The 22865-nt window shown below is 40.5% G+C and overlaps 1 protein-coding gene and 2 long non-coding RNA genes across 7 annotated transcripts in view; all 3 read right to left on the reverse strand.

Moving 5' to 3' along the window:
* Positions 1-22865, reverse strand: part of LOC146479714 (uncharacterized) — a 105069-nt gene that overhangs the window by 16405 nt on the left and 65799 nt on the right. The gene's annotated exons all lie outside the window — the stretch shown is intronic.
* Positions 3874-22865, reverse strand: part of LOC146479715 (uncharacterized) — a 34374-nt gene continuing 15382 nt past the window's right edge. For 4 of the 5 annotated variants that reach the window (XM_085110545.1, XM_085110549.1, XM_085110547.1 and 1 more), the window contains exons 2-6: positions 19768-19823; positions 18855-18918; positions 16835-16911; positions 16630-16696; positions 14080-15014 (exon numbers count right to left, since the gene is read on the reverse strand). In XM_085110545.1, the coding sequence (XP_084966671.1) occupies positions 14910-15014; positions 16630-16696; positions 16835-16911; positions 18855-18918; positions 19768-19823 (369 nt within the window). In that variant the 3' untranslated portion in view covers positions 14080-14909. Of the gene's footprint in view, positions 4013-4940; positions 4996-14079; positions 15015-16629; positions 16697-16834; positions 16912-18854; positions 18919-19767; positions 19824-22865 lie in introns of those variants that run through there. The other variant, XM_085110546.1, reaches the window with a different exon arrangement.
* LOC146479716 (uncharacterized) lies at positions 8209-12639 on the reverse strand. The gene is made up of 2 exons (XR_014864873.1): positions 11000-12639; positions 8209-8413 (listed from the first exon to the last, which is right to left on the reverse strand). It is a non-coding gene; the product is annotated as an uncharacterized LOC146479716 (long non-coding RNA).

Consider the following 22865-nt stretch of genomic DNA (forward strand, 5'->3'; position numbering starts at 1 on the left):
TACGTTGTTTCCCTTGCGTTACGCTACTCAGGGTTTCAAGGGAAATTGCGGGAATTCCATTGCGATAACGTAAGCTTCTCAATGACCTCTTTTCAGTCTCGCGTCGTGGTCTAAGACTGTCAAACAAAGCACGATTCCTTCGCCAGGAAATTTACCAATTTCCACCGTTTTAAATGTTGGGTGCTTCTTAGAAGTTATTCTTTCGATTTGCCGCTTCAAAATGGTGAAATTTCCGTTTGAAAACGGCACACTTGAGTCCAGAACATGTTAACAATATGGGGCCAAATTTAATCTGTTTTTAATAAATATATCAAATGATGCGTTGACGTCACACAGGTAGGGGTGAGTGGGTCCCCTCCCTCGCGATAAAAGCGACAAGAATGGATTTTGATTGGCCTGCTTCTGTTGAAGACAATCAGAACAATACACCCCGAGTAGGAGAGGGGTGAGTTTAATGAATAAATTAATGTACCGATTTGTAGCTACGAGGAAGAAAAAAAAAAGAAATCGACCCGTTTTTAGACACGGTATGCCCCCTCAGGGCATCCCGCGTAAAAAAAAAAAAGAAATCGACCCGTTTTTAGACACGGTATGCCCCTTCAGGGCATCCCGCGTAAAAAGAGGTCATTGAGAAGCTTACGTTATCGCAATGGAATTCCCGCAATTTCCCTTGAAACCCTGAGTAGCGTAACACAAGGAAAAAACAAAGTAACGCGATCGTCGTGACTCAAACTATTCCATTAGCAAGGATGGTTTTATAAATCTGCGAAGCATACTGTTGGAATAAATGAATCAGCCACGGCATCTCGCGTAATGCCAGTATAGCAGGCATCTTGTTTTTTTTCTTCCTCGTAGCTACAAATCGGTACATTGATTTATTCATTAAACTCTCCCCTCTCCTACTCGGGATGTATTGTTCTGATTGTCTTCAACAACAGCAGGCCAATCAAAATCCATTCTTGTCGCTTATATCGCGAGGGAGGGGACCCACTCACCCTTACCTGTGTGACGTCAACGCATCATTTGATTTCTTAATTAAAACTGCATTAAATTTGGCGCCATATTGTTTATAACATGTTCTGGACTCAAGTGTGCCGCTTTTAAACGGAAATTTCACCATTTTGAAGCGGTGAATCGAAAGAATAACTTCTAAGAAGCACTCGACATTTAAAACGGTGGAAATTGGTTAGTTCATGGCGAAGGAATCGTGCTTTGTTTGACAGTCTTAGACCACGACGCGAGACTGAAAAGAGGTCATTGAGAAGCTTACGTTATCGTAATGGAATTCCCGCAATTTCCCTTGAAACCCTGAGTAGCGTAACACAAGGTAAACAGCGTAACGCGATCGTCGTGACTCAAACTATTCCATTAGCCAGGATAGTTTTATCAATCGGCGAAGCATACAGTTGGAATAAATGAATCAGCCCCAGCATCACGCGTAATGCCAGTATAGCAGGCATCTTGTTGCGTACAAAGTTGTGTTTTTTATGCGTCGAATCCGGCTTCGTCAATCTGCAACCAATCGATACCAATTTATCTATCGATTGGTATTGATAATCGATACCAATCGATAACCACACAAATCTTTGCCATCGATTGGTCATCAATTATCAATATCAATCGATTAATTGATATCGATTGATATTGTCTGTCATCGATTATCAATTCCATCGATCGGATACGCCGGGTATAGCTCACGTCTTATTTAGTGACGCGGACAAAATTAGCCTTCCACGCAGACGTTCTTAGGGGTTCGTCACGCGTTCCTACCCCACGAACGTGGGGCAGGAACGCGTGACGAACCCCTAAGAACGTCTGCGTGGGAGGCTAGGACAAAATAAGAACAGCTGAAAACCCAGTTCTAAGATAAGATGCGTCTTATTTAAGTCGGGTATAAGTATACGGGCGGTTTGCGTCTTATTCAAGTCGCGTTTTATTTTCTCCCGTGTAAAAGGCTCTATTCTCCTCTAAATTCAAATACTTGCTTCCCACCAACATCCTTTGCTGACGTCAGGCGCTTAACTAGACCCATTCTCCCTACCGCTTCGCAGTGGAACCATAAAAGGAAAGAAAAGCCAAATTTGCAGACTGTCAAGCACCGCCGAAAAGCAAGCTTTTGGTACGACAAAAATTGTTTCGCAAAAATAATCTTAACATCAGGATAAGCAAGCAAAAAACCGGGGGAGTGTTTGAAGGGAATTTCAGTTGCACTTAAACATCACTCAATTTTGAGAATGATGTATTATTCAGTAAAGACACAGGCAAACTCGGAAAAAGAAATTCCGATTGTTCCTATCAGGAGTCGAACCTAAGACCTTCCGATTACTAGTTCGGATGCTCTACCACTGAGCTACAGGAGACTCGTGGGAGCTAAGACCATTAAACTAGGTTCATGGGACAAACATCCTGCATACTGCTAGGATTGTAATGTCAGTGGGTGGCATATGCGCAATTCTATCTTGACATTCCAAACTAATGGGGGTGGGTCAGGTAATTTTAAACCTTCATTTGGGAGTGGGTCAGTCCGTTTTGTGCCAAAAGGAAGGGGTGGGCCATGTGTTTTTATCCACCACATTTCCAAATGCTCCGGCCCACCCCACCCGATACATTTTGACCGGTCCCTTAAGTCTGAAAAAGCTCGCCTGGTGTGTTTTGCTGTGTTTACACAAAAAAGGATACCTCGTGTGGTCCTGCTGTGAGATTTAGTTCTTTCGGTTCACCAACATGCTTTTCCAGAGACGAACGTTGTGAAATCTACGCTTCGTCACGTGTGCGCTTGCATAAGAAGAACTGCAAAAGACACAGCAATGTCTACATTTTCTGTGTCCAGCATGCTCTGCAAACGTGAACTTGAAACTGAACGATTTACTCGCACAAGATAAAAACACCGCCACGCAGGAATAATTGAACTAGTGACATCTGACGACTTAAAAAAAAAAAACACATTTCACGACTTATTTTTACAGGGAAATAAAGCTTGATACTAAAACTGTATGAAAAGGTCGGCGGGCCCACGTGCCATCCGCCTTCTCGCCGTCTTGATGGTCTATTGTCACGCAGTCTTCGATTCTGCCGCAATAGGGGAAGGCTTCCGCCAAAAGGGGTACATTTTTCAGGGTAGGGGATTTCACGAATCGGAGTATAGAAAAGGGTGGCCGGGAAACTAGCATTTTAAAATATCTGGAACAGACCCAACGAAATGATATTCAGTGAAAGGGGTGCCATTTTTCTAAGGAAGGAGGGTTACCATTTTTGTCAAAGAGTGTTGAGTGCCCGAACCCAGGACTTGCCGTTAAGAGATTTATTAGTTGTAGAATGAAAGCTCTCCCTAACCTCATTCCGAGGGTCTTTGTTTAGGGTAATCATGATGGCAGCTGTCATCTTAGATTTCTCGACACAAAAGCGTGAACTCTCAAACTCCTTCCTAGCGCTGAAGAGAGTAACCGTTGTGAAATGTCAGAAAGCACAGTCAGTGACAATCAGTCATAACGAGTATTGGATCTTTAGCCATTAAGAATGGGCATTTTTAGCTCTATTGTTCTAGCTTTCGCTTCTGACATTGAACAAAAACATAAATCAGAATGAATTTTTACTTTTATCTACTAATTTTTTACTGTATGAACCTAAATAACAAAATAAGCCTTCCTTTTACGAAAACTTTACACTCAGGCTTGACTTGTGTACGAACTTCTACATCATGGAGTGAATATTACTTCCGAAGGTCTCTTTTTTTTTTTCACACTGACAATATTTAACCTTCTAGGGCGTCCGTTTTCACTACTATATGAACCTTTTGCGACATATTTATAATCTACTATATTACTTCTGAACGTTTCTTATCCCCACGAAATTCGTCTTTAAACATTTTCATGTATTGCCTTGTTTTTTTTCTTTCCAGTTATCCCAGCTAGCAGTAACATGGGAAGTTAGACAGCAAGATCAGAAGACACAAAATGATGATAAGCAGGATTTCTCCAAGAACTGCACCATGTTGGCCAGTGTTGTTTTCTAGCTGTGATGAAGGAAGCAGAGAACAAGTAATGAGCACATACATACATGGGCATACAAACTCTATTTCTATTTGAATTGCAGAATAGCACACAGGATGGTGGTATCCGGGAGAGGGTGGTATCTTCGAACATGAAAGAAAAGAAAAACAAACTAAAAAATTCACATGAAAGAAAGATCTCAGAATTAGTTTTAAAAAAATGTAAAATAGTTATTGGTCTTATATGGTACGTGAAAACAGGCCGGTACTGTAGCTGTAGCTGTAGCTGTAGCTGTCTTCCAACCCTACACATAAAATCACAAACTAAAGAGTACATCAGACAGAACGAGATAATGTGCTTTTCAACACGTTTGCAGCCGCGCTTTAGCTGGAATTGTAGCTTATTTTCCAACTGAAAGCAACCAACCTACCAACATTTACTAATGGTTAGTTTATAAAAGACGTTTATCGAAAAGGATGTCATCCTTTGAAAAATGATGTCGGCTTCAGTTAAAGTAATCCTAGTTTGTTAGGACCTCTTCATATGAACCCGGTCGACCGGGCTGGCTCGGTTTCCTAGATCTTGCCTCGCCACTCTTTTCTTTACCAAAATTTCGATGTGTTCATATGAGAAGGCGGGCTGGCCCGGTTACCGAGATCTCGGTAACCGAGCTGGAAATTTTTCCCATATGAACACTCCAACCCGGATATCGACATTTTCAACTGCGCATGGCTTGTAAGGTCGCTGACAAGTCGGAACGCGGCTCCACGGTTATTTTGGGGCCTTTTGGACATTTTTTATCTCGGTAACCGGGATTAAATTTCCTGTATGAACAGAGGACAAAATTCGTCCCGCCTACCGGGCCAGCCCGGTTACCGGGCTCGTATGAAGTGGCCCTTAGTAGCTAGACTCGAAATAAAATGAAAGCGTCACTAAAATGGGAGAGCTTACCTGTTTATCATTTGCTGCTTGATTATGACGTTCTGACCAAAAAGATTGCGATCCACTGCAAAATAGTAATTTGTATATGCTAATTGCGTCAAGGCGATCAGATGTCGGCAATGCAATTGAGTTGAAGGATAAATTAGAGCATAGAGTCGGAAAAGTAGTACATTAATATGAGACTAAGGTCTAAATTACTTACCAAACCACTAAGCGGGGCTCAACGGTTTCCTCAGTGCAGAGGCACACTGGGTTTCCTCTTTCTGTTTGCCATGGTCTCTATGAAAAACGGAACATAATTATAAGTACGTAAATTGTGATCATCCAAGGTGAGTTTAGCCTGCGTGCAGGACGCCTTCGCCATGGCGGTTTTAATCGTGTTCCGGTGTCCTGTTAATTATGCGAAGGTTTGTCTGGGGAACGAAAAACGGTTTTGTCCAGTAGAAATCGTTTGGAAGGCGGACTTTCGTCGTCGTTTTCGAGAATCTTTTTCCTTGTTTGGACCAGTAGCTCTACCTTCGAAGCTTCAACACAGTACACGTTGTAAATTTCCTCCTCGACATTTCTCAAGTTGTTGGTGAGAGCACGTTGCTTTCGCAGCTTTCCAACACAAGTTCTGCATATATATGGTGATGCATGGGTCACAGCAAAGTCGAGCGATGCAATTTCGTCGGTAACCTTAAATACTCCACGTCCTTCAACGACATTTCGATCGTTATGCTTCGCCCAAAAAATATAACACACACACACATCGAACACATTTGGCCGCCATGTTTTACGCACAAAAATTACGCGAGCATAATTATTCATAATTATTCATTGAATGACCAATCAGAGTAGACCAAACATTTCACGAACAAAGTACATTTGTTTGGCATCCAATCAGAGCGCGGTCCACGGATCCTTGAGAAACAACAGGATACCGGAACACGATTAAAACCGCCATGGCGCAGACGTCCGTTTTTCGACGTAGGAAGAAATACGAGACGTCTGCACGCAGGCTAGGGTGAGTTTAGTCCTGAAAAGGACTCTTTGAGGTGACTGACCGACATTTCGGCAACCGTTGTCTACAACTATCTGCGCCTTACAAGCGACTTATTGAAAACATCAACAAACAGACAAAAAATAGACAATTTTACATCAATAAATAGTCTTATCCTAATCTACAAATTTAGATAAAATTTTATATCATTATAAACAAACAGTATTATAAGTTAATAGCATCCTGTAGTTCCTTTTAAGTGTTCACAGCTATAAATTAAGAGACAGCATAACAGGGTAGTATTTGAACGGTCACAGTTTATGATTGTTTGTATACATTCAAAGGTTAGATCACTAGTTTGTAGAAAGCAATTAACAGTAATACTGGAAAAGTATTGGCTATTTGTTTTGATTCAATTGGGCGCGCTTGAAAATTCGATTGCAGACTTGATTGCGAGAAAGATCCATGATATTGTCAGTACAGCTTAACTATATAATATCATCACAGTAAAATTTAGCTGACAAAAGCTTTCATTATGGTAATATAGTTGGTCACATTAGGAACTTCATCCACAGAAATCAATTTAGAATCAAAACACCTTGTGTAAGCAAACAAGCGGTTCCGATGGAAACTTTTGAACTGAATTCCTGAGAAGTTTTCGTTCTTACATTCTTTTAAGTGGATTTCTTTCATAGGTCGATCAAATAGTCAAAACCACTTTTGTGTAGGTAGCGAGCTTACGTGTTTGAATAACCAAACTTGTGGTTGTATCCTGAGATTAAAGCAAATATTGCAGCAAAACAAACCGCCCTGACTACAATAGAATCTTGTATAGGACACGTTTGTCTCCTCATACAAATTGAAATGTCAGAACCAGTTTACACAGAGAACCAAAATATAAACAGAACCATTTTACACAACAGTATAACCAGAAAAGCTGTAGGGTACCACGTAACAGCTTTCAATGGATTGGACGTGCATTATAGAATCTTATCCACACACTAAGAAAATCTTGCACCAGAATCGTCTACTTGTGATCCTTTAATGTTAACAAATATTGCCACAAAGAAGCATCGTACAACAACTTTCATTTGAACAGTTAGCTTTAAGATTCATCGACGTCTTGTACAGGGCGATGACCTAACCCACTAAGAAATTACAGTTCTCAAAAGTTTCATTTATGAATATCGACACTCTAGCATTTTATCTATGTGCTAAAAGTGCAGATGTATCTCGTTCATGGTGGACATATTAAAGCTTGCCTGTTCGAGAAATTTGATCTAATACGTGCGTACTTTTTCATTTCTCCCTGAATCAATTTTGTTTCAATCGAAAATATTCATTGTAAGTTCTCTGAAGTGCTCGAGAAATTTGGCTTCGTTTGCAATTGCAAAATTTCTAATTGTGTTCGCATTCTTGGATTTTGTGAAAGGTTACTCGAATGCTCTCATTTTCGTTAAATGACGCGTTGGCATTTTACGGAGATAATTCTTTATGCCCCTGGGTAGCACCGAGCATTCTAAATATCTATCTGGTTATTTTATGTAAGCTGAGATTGAAATACACAAGAATCACAAATCTCAGTATTTCTTAGAGCACAATGATATCGTTGCAATGTCGTAGAGTACCTCACATTCGACATACTTATTAAAAACAAAATTTGCTGCCATTGTAGTAGAAATTTTGGTAGTTTATTTTAGTGCCCGCCAGTTGGTTTTCGAAAGTGCACTTGCTCGTATTATCATTCAATCTTTGCTATTATGGCCACCAATTTTTATGCTAATTGCACTGGAGCGCAAGTAGCGAAAGCTAATCGAAGCGCACGGTGAAAGAGAAAAACAAATCTACAATGCATTGAAGATACCTAAACACACTACAAGAAACGAAGCAAAAAGTAATTACACTTAAGAAAATAACTGAGTTCATATCTATGTATATGATAAACACTAACAGCTTTGAGAAAAGAAGCACGGGTAGCTATGCTTGTACTCGCAAAACAAAGTTCTAAGTTTGCAAGCCTGCAAATTCTACCAATGACAACCCTTCTGTTTGATCTAGCCTGGTAAATTCACCAGAGTGCCAACAGTTCTTTGTAGAATAATTTTTTTGCTTGAGACACCGTACTTTTCGGTGAACTGTTGGTCTCACCATTTGAGAATGCCGAACGATCCTAGTGCCTTTTGTTTACAGCTTTTGGTTTGGTCTGGTCGAAGTAAATCGGAAACGGAATTTTGCAAAATACCAAAAGGCAAATATCACCGCAGTAGAATAATGTTCTGCAATTTTCACTTAAATATGAGAATTTCACGCAGAGATCGGAAGATAAACTCTACGCTTTAGATGCACATGAAAGAGAATTGACTCTGGGAATGTAAACCCCCATTAAAGATCTTAATCTGATGATAACATTGTCAGTCTTTTACACCATTCTACAAACTCTAAAACTCGAGTTGTACTCACGTTGCCATTTCTGTTGCTTTGTTGAGCCATCTTCAGGGGTCTATAAGATAGAGAAACGTATTGCGTGAATTTAAGCAAGCATACCAAATGGCAAATAAGATTCTTGTTAGTTGTCGAACCTGATATGCAATGGCGTCACCATTATTGTTTTAAAAATTGCAAGCCCATTAGGTTAGCACGTGCCTATATTTTACAATGTGATTCGATTTCTTCTTGCTCTTTTTTGGCATGTTTGATTTATGTAATGGTCCATTCAGATCAAGTGCCAACTTCAAGGACCCTTCGCCAACCCTGTACATTAAATGGTCATGCTGTTTGGTGATCTTCCAATGCGATCAACTCCGTCAGGAAGCCAACAGTTTCGTCGCACCATACATTTCTTATTAGCGTTTCTTTTGCGAGCTGATCCGGCAATGGGCGGTCAGTACACGCACGTTGCAGGAGATAACAGCAAATGTACCCTATAAACTACTGAAGTAATTTACAAACAAGCATCAGCGGGAGCGGAAGCATCAGCTACTAACAGATTAGCTCCAGCAAGCTAGAGATGCCAGTATGAGTCTCGGCAACAGATCCAGCATTAGCAAGTGAAAAAGCCGAGCATCCTAGGCGTGTACAGTTCTAACAAAGTAGGAAACGCGTATGTGTGTTAACTGCGATCAAATAATGGCCAGCAAAAAGGCACTGAATATATCACTGGTAGAATAAATTACTGTACTAAAATGTGCTTACATTTACCTCTTGCTTATACCAGCGGCAGTTTTCGTGTGGAAGACGAATTTGTTATTTCCGTTTATTTAGGGAGGATCGAAATGTTACCTGGTAGCTGGGCCTACTTAAATAACGTTGTCCGGGTCACACAGCAGCGCAGGGGGAGGTATAGGTATAGCGCGCGCTTTCGCGAATCACGTGAGATTCATCTGACTGAGTCTTTTTTTTTTTTTTTAATTACTGTTCAACGAAGTCTGACGGAACCTCCTTGTAGTCACGGAAAGTGCTACTTATCCCCGAAACTATCCCTGGCCAATAAAATCTACATACTGCTGTCATTACTTTTGCGAAAAAAATGTCTTATGTCATAAAAATCGTCTCGCTATATTGTTAGAGATCGCCACCACGTGCTCAGTTGTACGGTCGAGAGCTTATAAGTGTCACGTCACCGACCTAGGAACGGAGCTTTGGTCATATCACGTTTAAGTCGCTTGCCCGACTGGCCGATCCAAGATTCTCGTTCGCATATTTTCGTCTTGTCATAACTTAAAAGCATACAATCACAAAATGGAAGTGATATATGGCTATTCAAACGCGGAGACCAAGTCTGATTTGGATACGTTTTCGGACGTTAATTTTCATTTGCATGGTTTCAAGACACGCTTCGACGCTGTTCTCGAGCTGACATGCTGGATGATATGGAATGCATAAAAGAATAAACATTAAGGATTCTGAGAAACGGCACACGCACCCGTAGCCGGGGATTGTAAGTTTGACGAATAGTTAAATCATTTTTCCATCGTAGCCACTTGTGAAAACTAGTTTCAAGTTATTTGTTATTAGTTATAGGATATACTGTTTGTTAGCCGTTTGATTCCGGTGAGTTATTTTACCGCACACTGAGAATTGATCGACTGCGTGTTTTGATAATTACCAAATTATTTATTACTTGTGTATAGGAGCCATTTTGGGGCCGCTGTCAAAGTCAGATAACTGTTTATATCGAACCAAAAGCTGCCGTTACCCCATTACTTAACGGTCGCGTTTCGTTCGAGTATATTAAACCAAGGACAGCAACACGATATAACAGCACTGAGGGGCCGGCGTTTCTCGAAAGTCCCGGTAAGTCAGTTTGATGATAAATGTTTCTTAACAGGAGTCAATTTTTGTTAGCTTTGGAGACTAAATTTTAAAATCTTATAATTCTATGAACACATTGGCCAAGTGCCATATCTGTAATCACTGTGTAATCGGCGAAAACACAGTTAAGAATATACAAGTTTATCGGGCCCGGTATTAATCCTAATTTTCTGTTACATCGCGAAGCGAGATCAATCCGTTTATTATCACAAATCACTAGCAGAATCCACAGTTGTACTGGTTAGCTTATGGATTTTATACTACCTTTTTTTTCCTTCGTACTCGAGTTTTCGAATTTCTCTTGCGATCTCTCTGATCTCTCGCTCGTATCCACATGAAACAGGACAAACGGCAACCGAAGCGAACTGGGCTATAACAAATTGTGGCAGTTAGTAAGGCTGGATGTTTACAGTTTTTCTTAACTTTAGTTGTTCGTGTTTAAATCGGGAGACTTCTCAAGGACGGAAAACATGACAAATTTTGTGTTGCACACGAGAGTAAGACTTGTTGTTTTGACTAAGAGAATTCTCGATCTTATTGTTTTTAGCCCTGGATAGTGGAGTTGACCGCTTTAAACTTCTCAAACGCAGACAAACAGCCTAACTGAAAACCTGAATCATTACTATAAAATGAATTACTGTACATGTGTGTTCACAGACTACTTTGCCGAGTCGTTAGGTTAAAATAGTACAGAACTTGTTTTTCTTCCCGTCGCACGTGTTTTCTACCATAATTTCCTGTGTTGCGTACGCCTACGAAATGAATTTCGTCTCACCTTTCGATGAATCACTAGTGTTTGGGTTGAAGCTGTGGGCATTTGCGATGTTTGTGCGGTGCTGTTCATCTGGTTGTTTAACTGCATGATGGTTCGAAGCTTTATCCCTTTACCACGCAGTTTCATGACTGGTCCGCCAGGATTATGCATAGCCCAGTGAATCCTTCGTTCTTGAATTACCAAACATGGAGTATAGGCTTAACGACGCTTAGCGTTTGCCAAGTAGCCCAAGATTCTGAAGACTGAAGATGACTGGATTCTTTTCGTTTCTGGTCAACTTTTACCAAGAGGAGCTAAAATGAGAGAAAATGCGCCCTTTTCTCGGTTTGCTGTGTAACTCATAGCCTTTTACATCATTATGTTCCTTTTGTTAGCTAATTATCTTCCTTGTACAAATGCATCAACATATTATTAGGACCATTTATACGGGAGAAAATAAGACGCGTCTTTTCTAAAGACGCGAACTATACCGTTTATGCGTTCGTGTGTCACGTTAGATTTCGAAATGGTTCGCGTCCCTTTTTTTGGTACAGCCTCGTTTACATGCAGTGTTACCATTAGCAACAATCCAAAATGGCGCGCTGTAGCAAGGAACAATTAAGCGTGCTGTGGTTTTAAGAAGGAAGAGAATTTTTCAGAGATGTCTTCTTTTTAATTTGATAAGTCTTTTCTTATGAAGACCATGTTGTTAAAAAGAATCCATAAACTCGGCCGTGTTGCATACAAAGAATACGACAGAAATCCAAGAAGAGTCGGTAAAAAGTGATCGACGGATTGGTGCGATCATGACAAGTTACAGATGGAAGATGCTGGATTCATTGCAAACTTTCGGCTTTCCCGGCCATCTTTTGTAAAGCTGAAGTCCACGTATTCCTCTGTTTTGTTGGTGGCTTTGCCGGTGTTTTTTGAGCATTGTGAAGCCGTTTTGTTAGCGAGTGCGCGAGCGGTGTCTCGACAAAAAATATGTTGTTGTTGCTACGCATGCGCCCTTATAGCTCACGTCTTATTTAGTGACGCGGACAAAATAAGAACAGCTGAAAACCCTGTTCTAAGATAAGACGCGTCTTATTTAAGTCGCTTCTGGTCTAAAATAAGACACGAACGCTTATTTTGAACTATTTATACGATCAGTTCGCGTCTTATTCAAGTTGTGTCTTATACAAGTCGCGTCTTATTTTCTCCGGTATAAATGGCCCTATTCTCCTCTAAATTCAGGTACTTGCTTCCCACCAACGTCCTTTGCTGACGTCAGGCGCTTAACTAGACCCATTCTACCTACCGCTTCGCAGTGGAACCACAAAAGGAAAGGAAAGCCAAATTTGCAGACTGTCAAGCACCAACGAAAAGCAAGATAAATGGTACGACAAAAATTGTTTCGCAAAAATAATCTCAACGTCAGGGATAAGCAAGCAAAAACCCGGGGGAGTGGTTGAGGGGAATTTTTAAACATCATTCAATTTTGTTTAGCTGTTACGTTTCATTTGTTGATAGGGGCACAGTCACGACCTCAGTGTAATTTCCTCTGCCAAAATTATACTGTTTTCCACTAAAATAAAGCACGTGCAATCACAGGTCACCAAAGCGTATTATAAGAGTTTGTATGGCGTTAAAATTCGATCGAAAATTAAACAGCAATATTCCCTCGAAAACCTACAATAATTGCACTAAGGAGCTGTTCAAAAAATATAGGGTGGGGTGGGCCGGAGCAGAGAGGGAGTGGGTCATCAGGTTTTGAACCTTGGTAAGGGGTGGATCCTTCAATTTTCAGCAACCCTTGGAGGGTGGGTCATCCTATTTTATAACAGGAATAGCACACATTCGTCTGTTAACCTGCAAGTAAGATTTCACTAGGAAAAGAAAGCAGCATTCAAGCTTTCTCTGAGAAGTATTCTGTAGATCCAGACCTGGTAGTGACATACATGTGTCACCTTGCGTACCTTAACATGATAAAACAAAAAAAAAGAAAGAGAAAAAAAAGAGAGGGTAACTCGACCTATGAGGATAGAGAGTGGGGGAAACTCCTCTATGAGGATTTGGTGAGAAAGCAAGAGTTTCTGTCCTGAAACAGTATATCGAACGTCAGAATCTGACAACCGAAAAAAAAGTCAACGAAGGAAAAACAAGCTTGACTTAGTGGCAACTCACATTCAGTTGTCAACAGCCGATACGCAGTGTATCCACTGGCAAAGACACAAGTTGCTCTGAAGACTGTGGTCTGGAGGAAGTTGGGAGTGATACCTTCGATAATGACAGTACCCCCCCCCCCCCCCCTCAATAAACTGGCTTAAACAGTTGGAGTGAGTGATAGCGATGAACCGTTAAGCGTAATTCGCCAAATTTAATTCCTCGTGAAGCGAGGCTGGAGGTTTATGATTTCGTCATACACAAAATGTGGTTTCCTTGGATTATGCAACCAAACAATTCATGTTTAATAGGGGGTGTGTCAGGTACTTTTCAACCTTCATTTGGGAGTGGGTCAGTCCGTTTTGTGCCTAAAGGAGGGGGTGGGCCATGTGTTTTTTATCCACCACATTTCCAAATGCTCCGGCCCACCCCAGCCGATACATTTTGACGGGTCCCTTAAGTCTGAAAAAGCTCACCTGGTGTGTTTGCTGTGTTTACACAAAAAAGGATACTGTGTCTGGTCCTGCTGTGAGATTCAGTTCTTTTCACCAACGTGAGACGAACGTTGTGAAATCTTTGCTTTGTTACGCGTGCGCTTGCATAAGAAGAACTAAAAAAGACACAGTGCTCAAATGTCTACATTTTCTGTTTCCAGTATGCCCTGCAAACGTGAAATTGAAACTTAACGACTTACTCGCAGAAGATAAAAACACCACCACGCAGGAATAATTGAACCAGTGACATTTGACGACTTAATAAAAAACATTTGACAGTACAGTTACAGTACAGGGAAATGAAGCTTGATACTAAAACGTTATGAAAAGGTCGGCGGGGCCCCGTGCCCTCCGCCCTGATGGTCTATTGTCACGCAGTCTTCGATTCTGCGGCGATAGGGGGAGGCTTCCACCAAAAGGGGTACATTTTTCAGGGTAGGGGATTTCACGAATTAGAGTATAGAAAAGGGTGGCCGGGAAACTAGCATTTGAAAATATCTGGAACAGACCCAACGAAATGATATTCAGTGAAAGGGGTGCCATTTTTCTGTGGAAGGAATACGGAAGGGTTACCATTTTTTGTCAAAGAGGGTTAGAGTTTGGACCTTGGGGCGGAGCCTTCCTGTGTAAAGCTTGGTTTAGTGCCCGAACCCAGGACTTGCCCTTAAGAGATTTATCGGTTGTAGAATGAAAGCTCTCCCCAACCTCATTCCCAGGGTGTTTGTTTAGGGTAATCATGATGGCAGCTGTCATCTTAGATTTCTCGACACAAAAGTCTTAAAATCCTTCCTAGCGCTGAAGAAAGTAACAGTATAACGTTTATTGTGAAATGTCAGAAAGAACAGCCAGTGACAATCTGTCATAACGAGTATTGGATCGTTAGCCATTAAGAATGGGCATTTTTAGTTCTATTGTTCTAGTTTTCGCTTCTCACATTGAACAGAAACATAAATCAAAATGAATTTTTATTCAAACGTAAATTATTTATCTACTAATTTTTTACTGTATGAACTTAAATAACGAGATAAGCCTTTCTTTTAAGAAAACTTTACACTCAGGCTTGACTTGTGTACAAACTTCTACATCATGGAGTGAATCTTACTTCCGAAGGTCTCTTTTTTTCACACTGACAATATTTAACCTTCTAGAGCGTCCGTTTTCACTACTATATAAACCTTTGGCGATATATTTATAATCTACTATATTACTTCTGAACGTTTCTTATCCCCACGAAATTCGTCTTTAAACATTTTCATGTATTGCCTTGGTTTTTTTCTTTCCAATTATCCCAGCTAGCAGTAACATGGGAAGTTAGACAGCAAGATCAGAAGACACAAAATGATGATAAGCAGGATTTCTCCTCGAACTGCGCCATGTTGGCCAGTGTTGTTTTCTTGCTGTGATGAAGAAAGCAGAGAATAAGTAATGAGCACATACATACATGTGCATCAATACAAACTCTTTATCTGTTTGAATTGCAGAATAGCACACAGGATGGTGGTATCCCGGGGGGAGGGGGTACTTCCTTATATGGGCTATATAGGTTTGTGCGGCCCCAAAGGGTATGGTTTTTCATCCGCTTTGGTCATAAATAGGGTATCGATTTTAGCCATTTTGCCGCCATTTTGGTAATAAATAGGGTATCGATTTTTGTACTCTAGTCTTGAATTGTTTTTTTTTTTTTAGAAGAAAAAGAAGCTACTTCTTCATCATGATGTTTACAGCAACTGTGTACGTGCCGCAACGCCTTGTCACGCGCTGGGCTCCAGGGGTTTTTTAACTGAAGTTGACCAGACACTATCAGGTCATAAATATGGTATCAAATTTCAACTTCGTTCCCAGGGTCTCTCATCTTTCCGCCCCCCTGGGAACGAGGTTGATCAAATTTTTGGTCAGGTCATAAATAGGGTAACGGATTTGGAAAGCGGGCCGTACACCCTTATCCAATTTTTTTGGGAGTACCCCCCCTTCCCGGGTGGGGGTGGAATCTTCGAACATGAAAGAAAAGAAAAACAAACTAAAAAAATCACATGAAAGAAAGATCTAAGAAGTAGTTTTAAAAAAAATCTAAAATAGTGATTGGTCTTATTTGGTGCTTGAAAATAGGCCGGTACTGTAGCTGCAGTCCTCGCTTTGTCGGACCGACTATTCCGCAAACGGGCTGCTATATATTTAAAAGACTGTAGACCGAGCTTTGTGCTCGTAGCATTAGGAGTAGCTGGTTTTCCCACTCCTCTTATGCGGTTACTTAATTCATATTTCGCAATTAAGCTACAAGTTTTTTTACTACGCCCCATACACATTTCAGGTTGAATATTTACGTCTTCCAATCCTACACATAAAATCACAAACTTAAAAAGTACATCAGACAGAACGAGAAACTGAGAGCTTTTCAACACGTTTACAGCCGCGTTTTAGCTGGAATTGTAGCTTATTTTCAGCTGAAAGCAACCAACCTACCTTTCATAGCATTATAAATGAAGGGTCTCAACCAATCAGAAAAGGGCAGTTACTAATGGTTAGTTTATAAAAGACGTTTATCGAAAAGGATGTCATCCTTTGAAAAATCATGTCGGCTTCAGTTCAAGTAATCCTACTTTGTTAGGACCTCTTCATATGAGCCCGGTCGACCGGGCTGGCTCGGTTTCCGAGATCTCGCCTCGCCTCTCTTTTCTTTACCAAAATTTCGATGTGTTCATATGAGAAGGCTGGCTGGCCCTCGGTAACCGAGCTGGAAATTTTTCCCGTATGAACACTCCAATCCGGATACCGACATTTTCAACTGTGCATGGCTTGTAAGGTCGCTGACAAGTCGGAACGCGGTTCCACGGGTATTTTGGGGGCCTTTTGGACATTTTTCATCTCGGTAAGCGGGATTAAATTTCCTGTATGAACAGAAGACTAAATTCGTCCCGCCTACCGGGCCAGCCCGGTTACCGGGCTCGTATGAAGAGGCCCTTAGTAGCTAGACTCGAAATAAAATGAAAGCGTCACTAAAATGGGAGGGCTTACTTGTTTATCATTTGTTGCTTGATTATGACGTTCAAGGTTCCCCACTGACCAACAAGATTGCGAACCACTGCAAAATGGTAATTTGTATATGCAAATTGCGTCAAGGCGATTAGATGTCGGCAATGCAATTAAGTTGAAGGATAAATTAGAGCATAGAGTCGGAAAAGTATTACTTTAATGTGAGACTAAGGTCTAAATTACTTACTAAACCACTAAGCGGGGCTCAACGGTTTCCTCAGTACAAAGGCACACCGGGTTTCCTTGCTCTGTTTGCCATGGTCTCTATTAAAAACGAAGCATAATTATAAGTACGTAAATTATGATCATCCAGGGTGAGTTTAGTCCTGAAAAGGACTGTTTGAGGTGACCGACTGACATTTCGGAAACCGTTGCCTACAACTATCTGCACCTTACAAACGACTTATCAGTATAACATCAACAAACAGACAAACAATAGACCAACACACTTTTGACTCACAAAAGGCGGATCGAAACGCACCAATCACTTTTTACAGGCTTCACAGCCAATATCATCGCGGCTTAACCGACAAACGGCCAATAACTTTTCGACTTCGCTCCACAATTTACTTGACTCTGAAGATGACCTCCGCTCAGGTTGTCAGAAAGTCAGTCAAGGCCACATCAAACAGTCCTTCTCATGACTACACTGACCCGGATGATCATAATTTACGTACTAATGACATGACTCCTGGGTTCAAACCATTTACAGAAACATAATTAGTTCGGTAAAGTAATCTAGTATCTGTAGTGTGCTAATAATTGCTTTAAGGATATTCGGTAATTCCCACCAGAATAAATCTTGCCTTTGGAACTCCCGTGATATCTCATTTACTCTAGACAACCAGCCCCTTCGCCTTCGGTCTTCCCCAAACCCAACTTTTTACCTCTCATTCTATGGGATGCAGACTCATCATAAGGTTACCCTTACATTTTGTCACTACAGTGTTCGGCGTGAGTTATTAACCCAGCCCACCCACTTTTCCTCCCTCTGGATCGATCAATGGAAATCCTGACACAATAGGTGGGAAATTAGTGATAAGACCATGCAGGAGCCCATGACTAGGCTAGTCATGGGCTCCTGATAAGACTCAACAAGTTACACGAGCTGCGCCCGGCTCTGTAAAGAAATGCAAAGGAATAAATGCTGCTCACTTCCGCCATTGCGTCATTTCACGCGAAAGACGGATCATCCGTCTGGAAGGATAAGTCGTTTGACGAATTATCCGTCCTAGTGTGAAAACGGAACTTCATCACTCATGCCAACTCTCCCGGATTATCCGGGAGTCTCCCGGATACGGAACGAATCTCCCGGTCTCCCGTACGGGTGACTAAACCTCCCGGATAAAAGCGACTTGGCGTCTTATTTGTATAATAGGCCAGTATTTCAACTCAAATGTTCCATAAATTTAAGAAATATTGTGTCATGGCTTCATTCCCATACCTGTTTTACCCAGTCTGCCACAAGCTTTGACGGAAACCAAAGAAAATACGCTTTTTGTCATCATTGCAATATAAACGACTTTCTGATTGGATAAACGTTCAACCAATTAAAGAGCAGGACAAAAAAAGCTCTAGTTTGTGCCAACAAGGTGGGAGGGGGGGGGGTAGGTGCATCAATTTTGCTTAGGGGGAGGGGAGGGTAATAAGGGGGCGGGGGTTGCTCAGAAAAAAAAATCTCCAGATTTCAGATCTTCAGAGGTTGGCATCTCTGCTTCATAGAAGATTGATTATCCGTCTCAGAAGTATAGTTCGTTCTTAAAATCCGTGTCAGGAGACGGATAATCAGACGGATTATCCGTCGAAAATTCTAACTGTCCCGTTTTCACGGATAATCCGTCTCTAGTTTGAAAACGGCCATTGCCTAACTGACCTTATGTTTTTACGCGGAGGAGTGGTAAATAGAATTCCATTTGATCGGTTGTGTGTGAAATTTTACGGTAATAAGAGCAGAAGTAGCACTGTCTTGCATAGAGCTTTCGCACCTTGTTTCTATGATCAATTTGGGATACTGAGACCCTAACTTTTAAATACAGTCAACTCTCTCCTAAGCGACCACCCTTGGGGCAGGACAAAGTGGTCGCTTACGGGAAAGATCAACAAAATAAGCCTAATACTGGATTGATTAATTAATTACCTAAAAATATTACTTCAGCAGCTAAAATTAAGCAAATAGAAACTAATTTATTTGATTTTTGTAGCACTACCTCGAATATAAACACTCCTTGGGGAAATTTTTCGAATTCTTGTTCGAAGTCATCTTCGTGGAATCTATTGAATAAGTTAAAGTAAATTAATAGTGACTGACTACAACTGTCAAGAACAATAGCCAGTTTTGCCTTCAGTACGCTTTATAGCAAGCGATATAATTTTAGGGTGCGTTCGATTGACCCTATTCAGCCTTTTCTGGTCTATTCTTGAATAGGAATACACACAACGATGACAAGAAATCCCCCACAAAAGGTTTTAGGAGTTACTGGAGTACGAAATGGCTCTTAAATTCTCATGTGTCAGCGACAGTTTGCAGAACTGGCCTCCCAAATTTCTTACAAAGTTCAGTTCAGTTCAGTTCCGGAATAAGGTCAATCGAACGCAACCTAAAAAGGGTTGGCCGGTAATTCAGGATCAAGCAATTTAATCGAATGAAACCTTATCGAAATTCACAGAGGCTAACCACTTCCCTATTTCTGTGACCACGCGTTACCTTGAATATAAATAGTGTTAGTGTGGTTTTTCTTCCATTGAGAGAAAGAGTTTTACTTAATCTGATAATTTACACAAGAGCCTTACCTTGAAACTACCGGTTGGCTTATAGTTCCGGCTTCACAATTCTCTACAAGTGCTCAATCAATCAATCAATCAATCAATCAATCAATTCAATCAATCAGTCAGCCGGTTGTCAGATTAGTTCAACTATTGGTAGTTATCACAATTAAACGATAAATAATAGCACGCAGCTCCTTAGATTCTTTAGCTTAGTTGGACCAGTGTATCACCTTGTTTCAAGGCTGGGTCATAGGTTACATTTGTTCAGTTTGTTTGTTCATCGCTCCGCTATTGTTTTATCAGCTAATCATGAGAACGTTCGTGGCTTGAAGGTAATTAAAGAAGGGTTTTTACCCATGCATTTGGATGAGGTCTTCTTGGTCCATAGAGGAGTCTGTTGAGTCGCTGTCCTGTGCAGAAACAAAATACTGTACTTTAAGATACATATTATGCAGGACAAATGCTTTGAATCCTAAGAGGAAGCAAGACTATTTTCGGCTAACTACCACGCGTGTATAGTCGGTCTTTCTTTCCCCACATAAGTAAACGGACATAGAATAATAAAAAAGGTTAGGGATTCTGATTACTTTTCTTAGCGGTTCGCTTCCATCAACATCCATGACAGCTAGCAAGGTAGGAAGTTGTTTGTATGAAAGAATGGATGTATGTTGTTCAGGTGTATGTTTTTCGCTCGCTGAAAACAGTTCGTGTGTTTTCCCTGTTTTGTAGACTGTCCTGGCCTTCTTATAGATACCACATAGATATTTCTGAAATGTTTAATGTGGTGGGAAAGTAAACCAATCCGGATATGAGGTGAATAAACCGCAGACTGTAATGACTATTATTTTTATGTGTTTTTTTTTTCTTATGATTTGATCCCGACCGTAGCGTAACAGTTAGCATTCCCGAAATGATTTGAGTGTTCATGGTTTTCGTAGTTGCGCATTTGTTTTTCTTTATTTAATCGTATAATGACCAATCCCTATTGTTGATCATGATATTAGGCAGTATTCACCTCGGACGTGTTGCTATAGCGGCAACCCCGAAAGTTTGCTTAGGGCGCAACGTCAGCACATTCCTCTGTGTTTTTTTTTTTTTTTTAAGTGAGTCCTCGTGTGTTTTCGTTGATCGTCTTAAAAAAAGTACCCCTACCCCCAATTTTCTTTTTGTATTTCAATAGCCCTTGGTAACATTTGCTCTCCCACATAGTCATAAACCGCACAAAAATATCTCGGTATTAGTAGGCACCGCTTTTGTACTTCAATAACACCAAAAACCTCTTATGAGGGATTTCCTGTCAATCGTACGCACCCTTGGATTTTGTACCGGATGAGATTATGATCCGTTAGCGGAGTACTGATGTGCAAATCTTATCGATCAGTTTTAGAGAAAATTCAGTCTTAGAAAAAGATTTAGGATTACAATGAAGAGCACAATTAACAGCTATAAAAATCAAAAGCGTTAAAAGTTGACACTAACTTTAAAAATTATATCAGGACGTTTCGGTTGCTGCCTCAACCTTCTTCAGCTAAGATTGTTGAAAGTGCAAAAGAATGTTGAAAGCTTGTTGAATCAAATTTAAATTGGTTTAAACTTTCATTCAACATCGATTCAACAGGGCCGTACATAGCGCGGGGGCAGAGGGGGCAGCTGCCCCCGCCAGGAAAACTCAATTTGTTTCTAACATCACACTGATCACAAGAAAATCGACTAATTGACTGAAAAAATATTCGTTCAATGTGAATTCCAAATAATTATTTTGGAAAATCTTTTGAGGCAAAAGCCTGTACCGGTTTTCTTATGAAAATAATGATTTTGTCAGTTTGGGCTGCCTGTGGTTCAGAATTTGGTGTGTAAATAAAGACTGACAAGCCTACGCCACTTTCTGGCGCGTGTTTTAGCCTTTTTAAATCTAGCTTATACAAGTATGTTTTTTTTTTTTCAGAGATAAATTGGTTTTAAAAGCCTGCGCTAAACCATCATATGTTCTCCATCCAACAGGTCATTTGCGCCTAATGATTTTTGAGTTTCTTCTTTTGAATTCTCTTCGTTTTAAATATGATCTCTTATTCTGTGTGTTCAACGACGGTGTATTTATGCCACATAGGGCATTTCAGCAGGGTTTGGCTTGGCTCTTTTAAGTGCTTGATAGTTTAACTGCCTTTCTTGTTGAGATTTGTGTAATGTTAGGACAGAAATTAATCATTGCTTATATCATGCAATGAGCTTCATTCTGTAATTGTTGCAATGCCAGGCCCGGCTATTAGTTTTGTCACAAGGAGTTGTGTTTCTTGGCACGGCTATTTGGTTTTTGGATTCTCTAGTATATCGTTGTAGCGTGTTATAGAGCTATGCAACGTGTCACAGTAATCGACTGAAAAGGTTGAATTGTATCTAAAAAACGACTGTGGTTTTGCAAATGCTTCGCTCCACTGATATAGTGCATTTGAATTGTGGAAGCTCAGTGATTTTCTCCCTTTGTTTACAGCAGTGCATCGACTGTGTTTTGAAATAAGAGACAATATTTGCTTCAAGCTAAACAAGACCTTAACTCCATAAAAAGTCATGACAATTTAAAACAAAAAGCATCGGTGTTTTTTTTTTTTTTTTCTCTAAACGTCGTAGGCCAGGCAACTTTCTGTGTATAGGAGTGAAAACAAAATTAATGTCCGACTAGAAACCCGGTCTGCATACAGTAGACCCCTGTGAAGGGTGTGCGGAGTTTGCCCCCACAGACAAAAAATCCTAGGTACGGCCCTGTTCAACATTTTTTTGTTCTTGAAAATGTTGAATGGCGTTGAAACCGTTTCAACACTCCGTTCCTCCATCATTTGACCAACATCCGTAGAATGTTGGGCAAATGTCGAAACCGTTTAAACGGGCCTTAAATGGTTAATGGCGTTCTGGTGTTATATTAATAAAACAATATTAATAATATTAATAAAACAATATGTCGTAAAAGTGATAATGAACGTTCTAAGACTGACGCGTTTTTTTTTTTTTCTAAATTCTTGACGAGAGTATATAACAAAAGAATAGCGTAACAATTGTGACATGTTCTTTATATATGTTTGGGAACGATAACGATATATGTTCACTGATTGAGTTTGTATTTAGGATGGAATGCCACGCTTCAAGAAAGTTTTCCTTTAGAAATGGGTACATACTTCCTTACTTGACCGCGACAGTTTCCGGAAAGAAACCCCGCGGGCGAAAACAGTCGTGTCTTTCCAGCCAACCTATTAAAACAACGCCTAACTTTCCTAAGTGATTGATGCATTTAGCTCTGCTCGACCCCAAACCAAGCAAACCAGAAATACATGGAAGACCACCGCACTTCTATAGGGGTGTTGCGAAAAGAAGCTAGGCATGAAAACAAAAATTGATCTGGAGAGTGTTCCCATACGGTAACGCATCATCTCGTCATGGAATTATGCGTTATACAAATTTAC

The sequence above is a fragment of the Pavona decussata genome, unplaced genomic scaffold (genome assembly GCF_977016875.1).
Source record: "Pavona decussata unplaced genomic scaffold, jaPavDecu1.1 SCAFFOLD_58, whole genome shotgun sequence".
Lineage (NCBI taxonomy): Eukaryota > Metazoa > Cnidaria > Anthozoa > Scleractinia > Agariciidae > Pavona > Pavona decussata.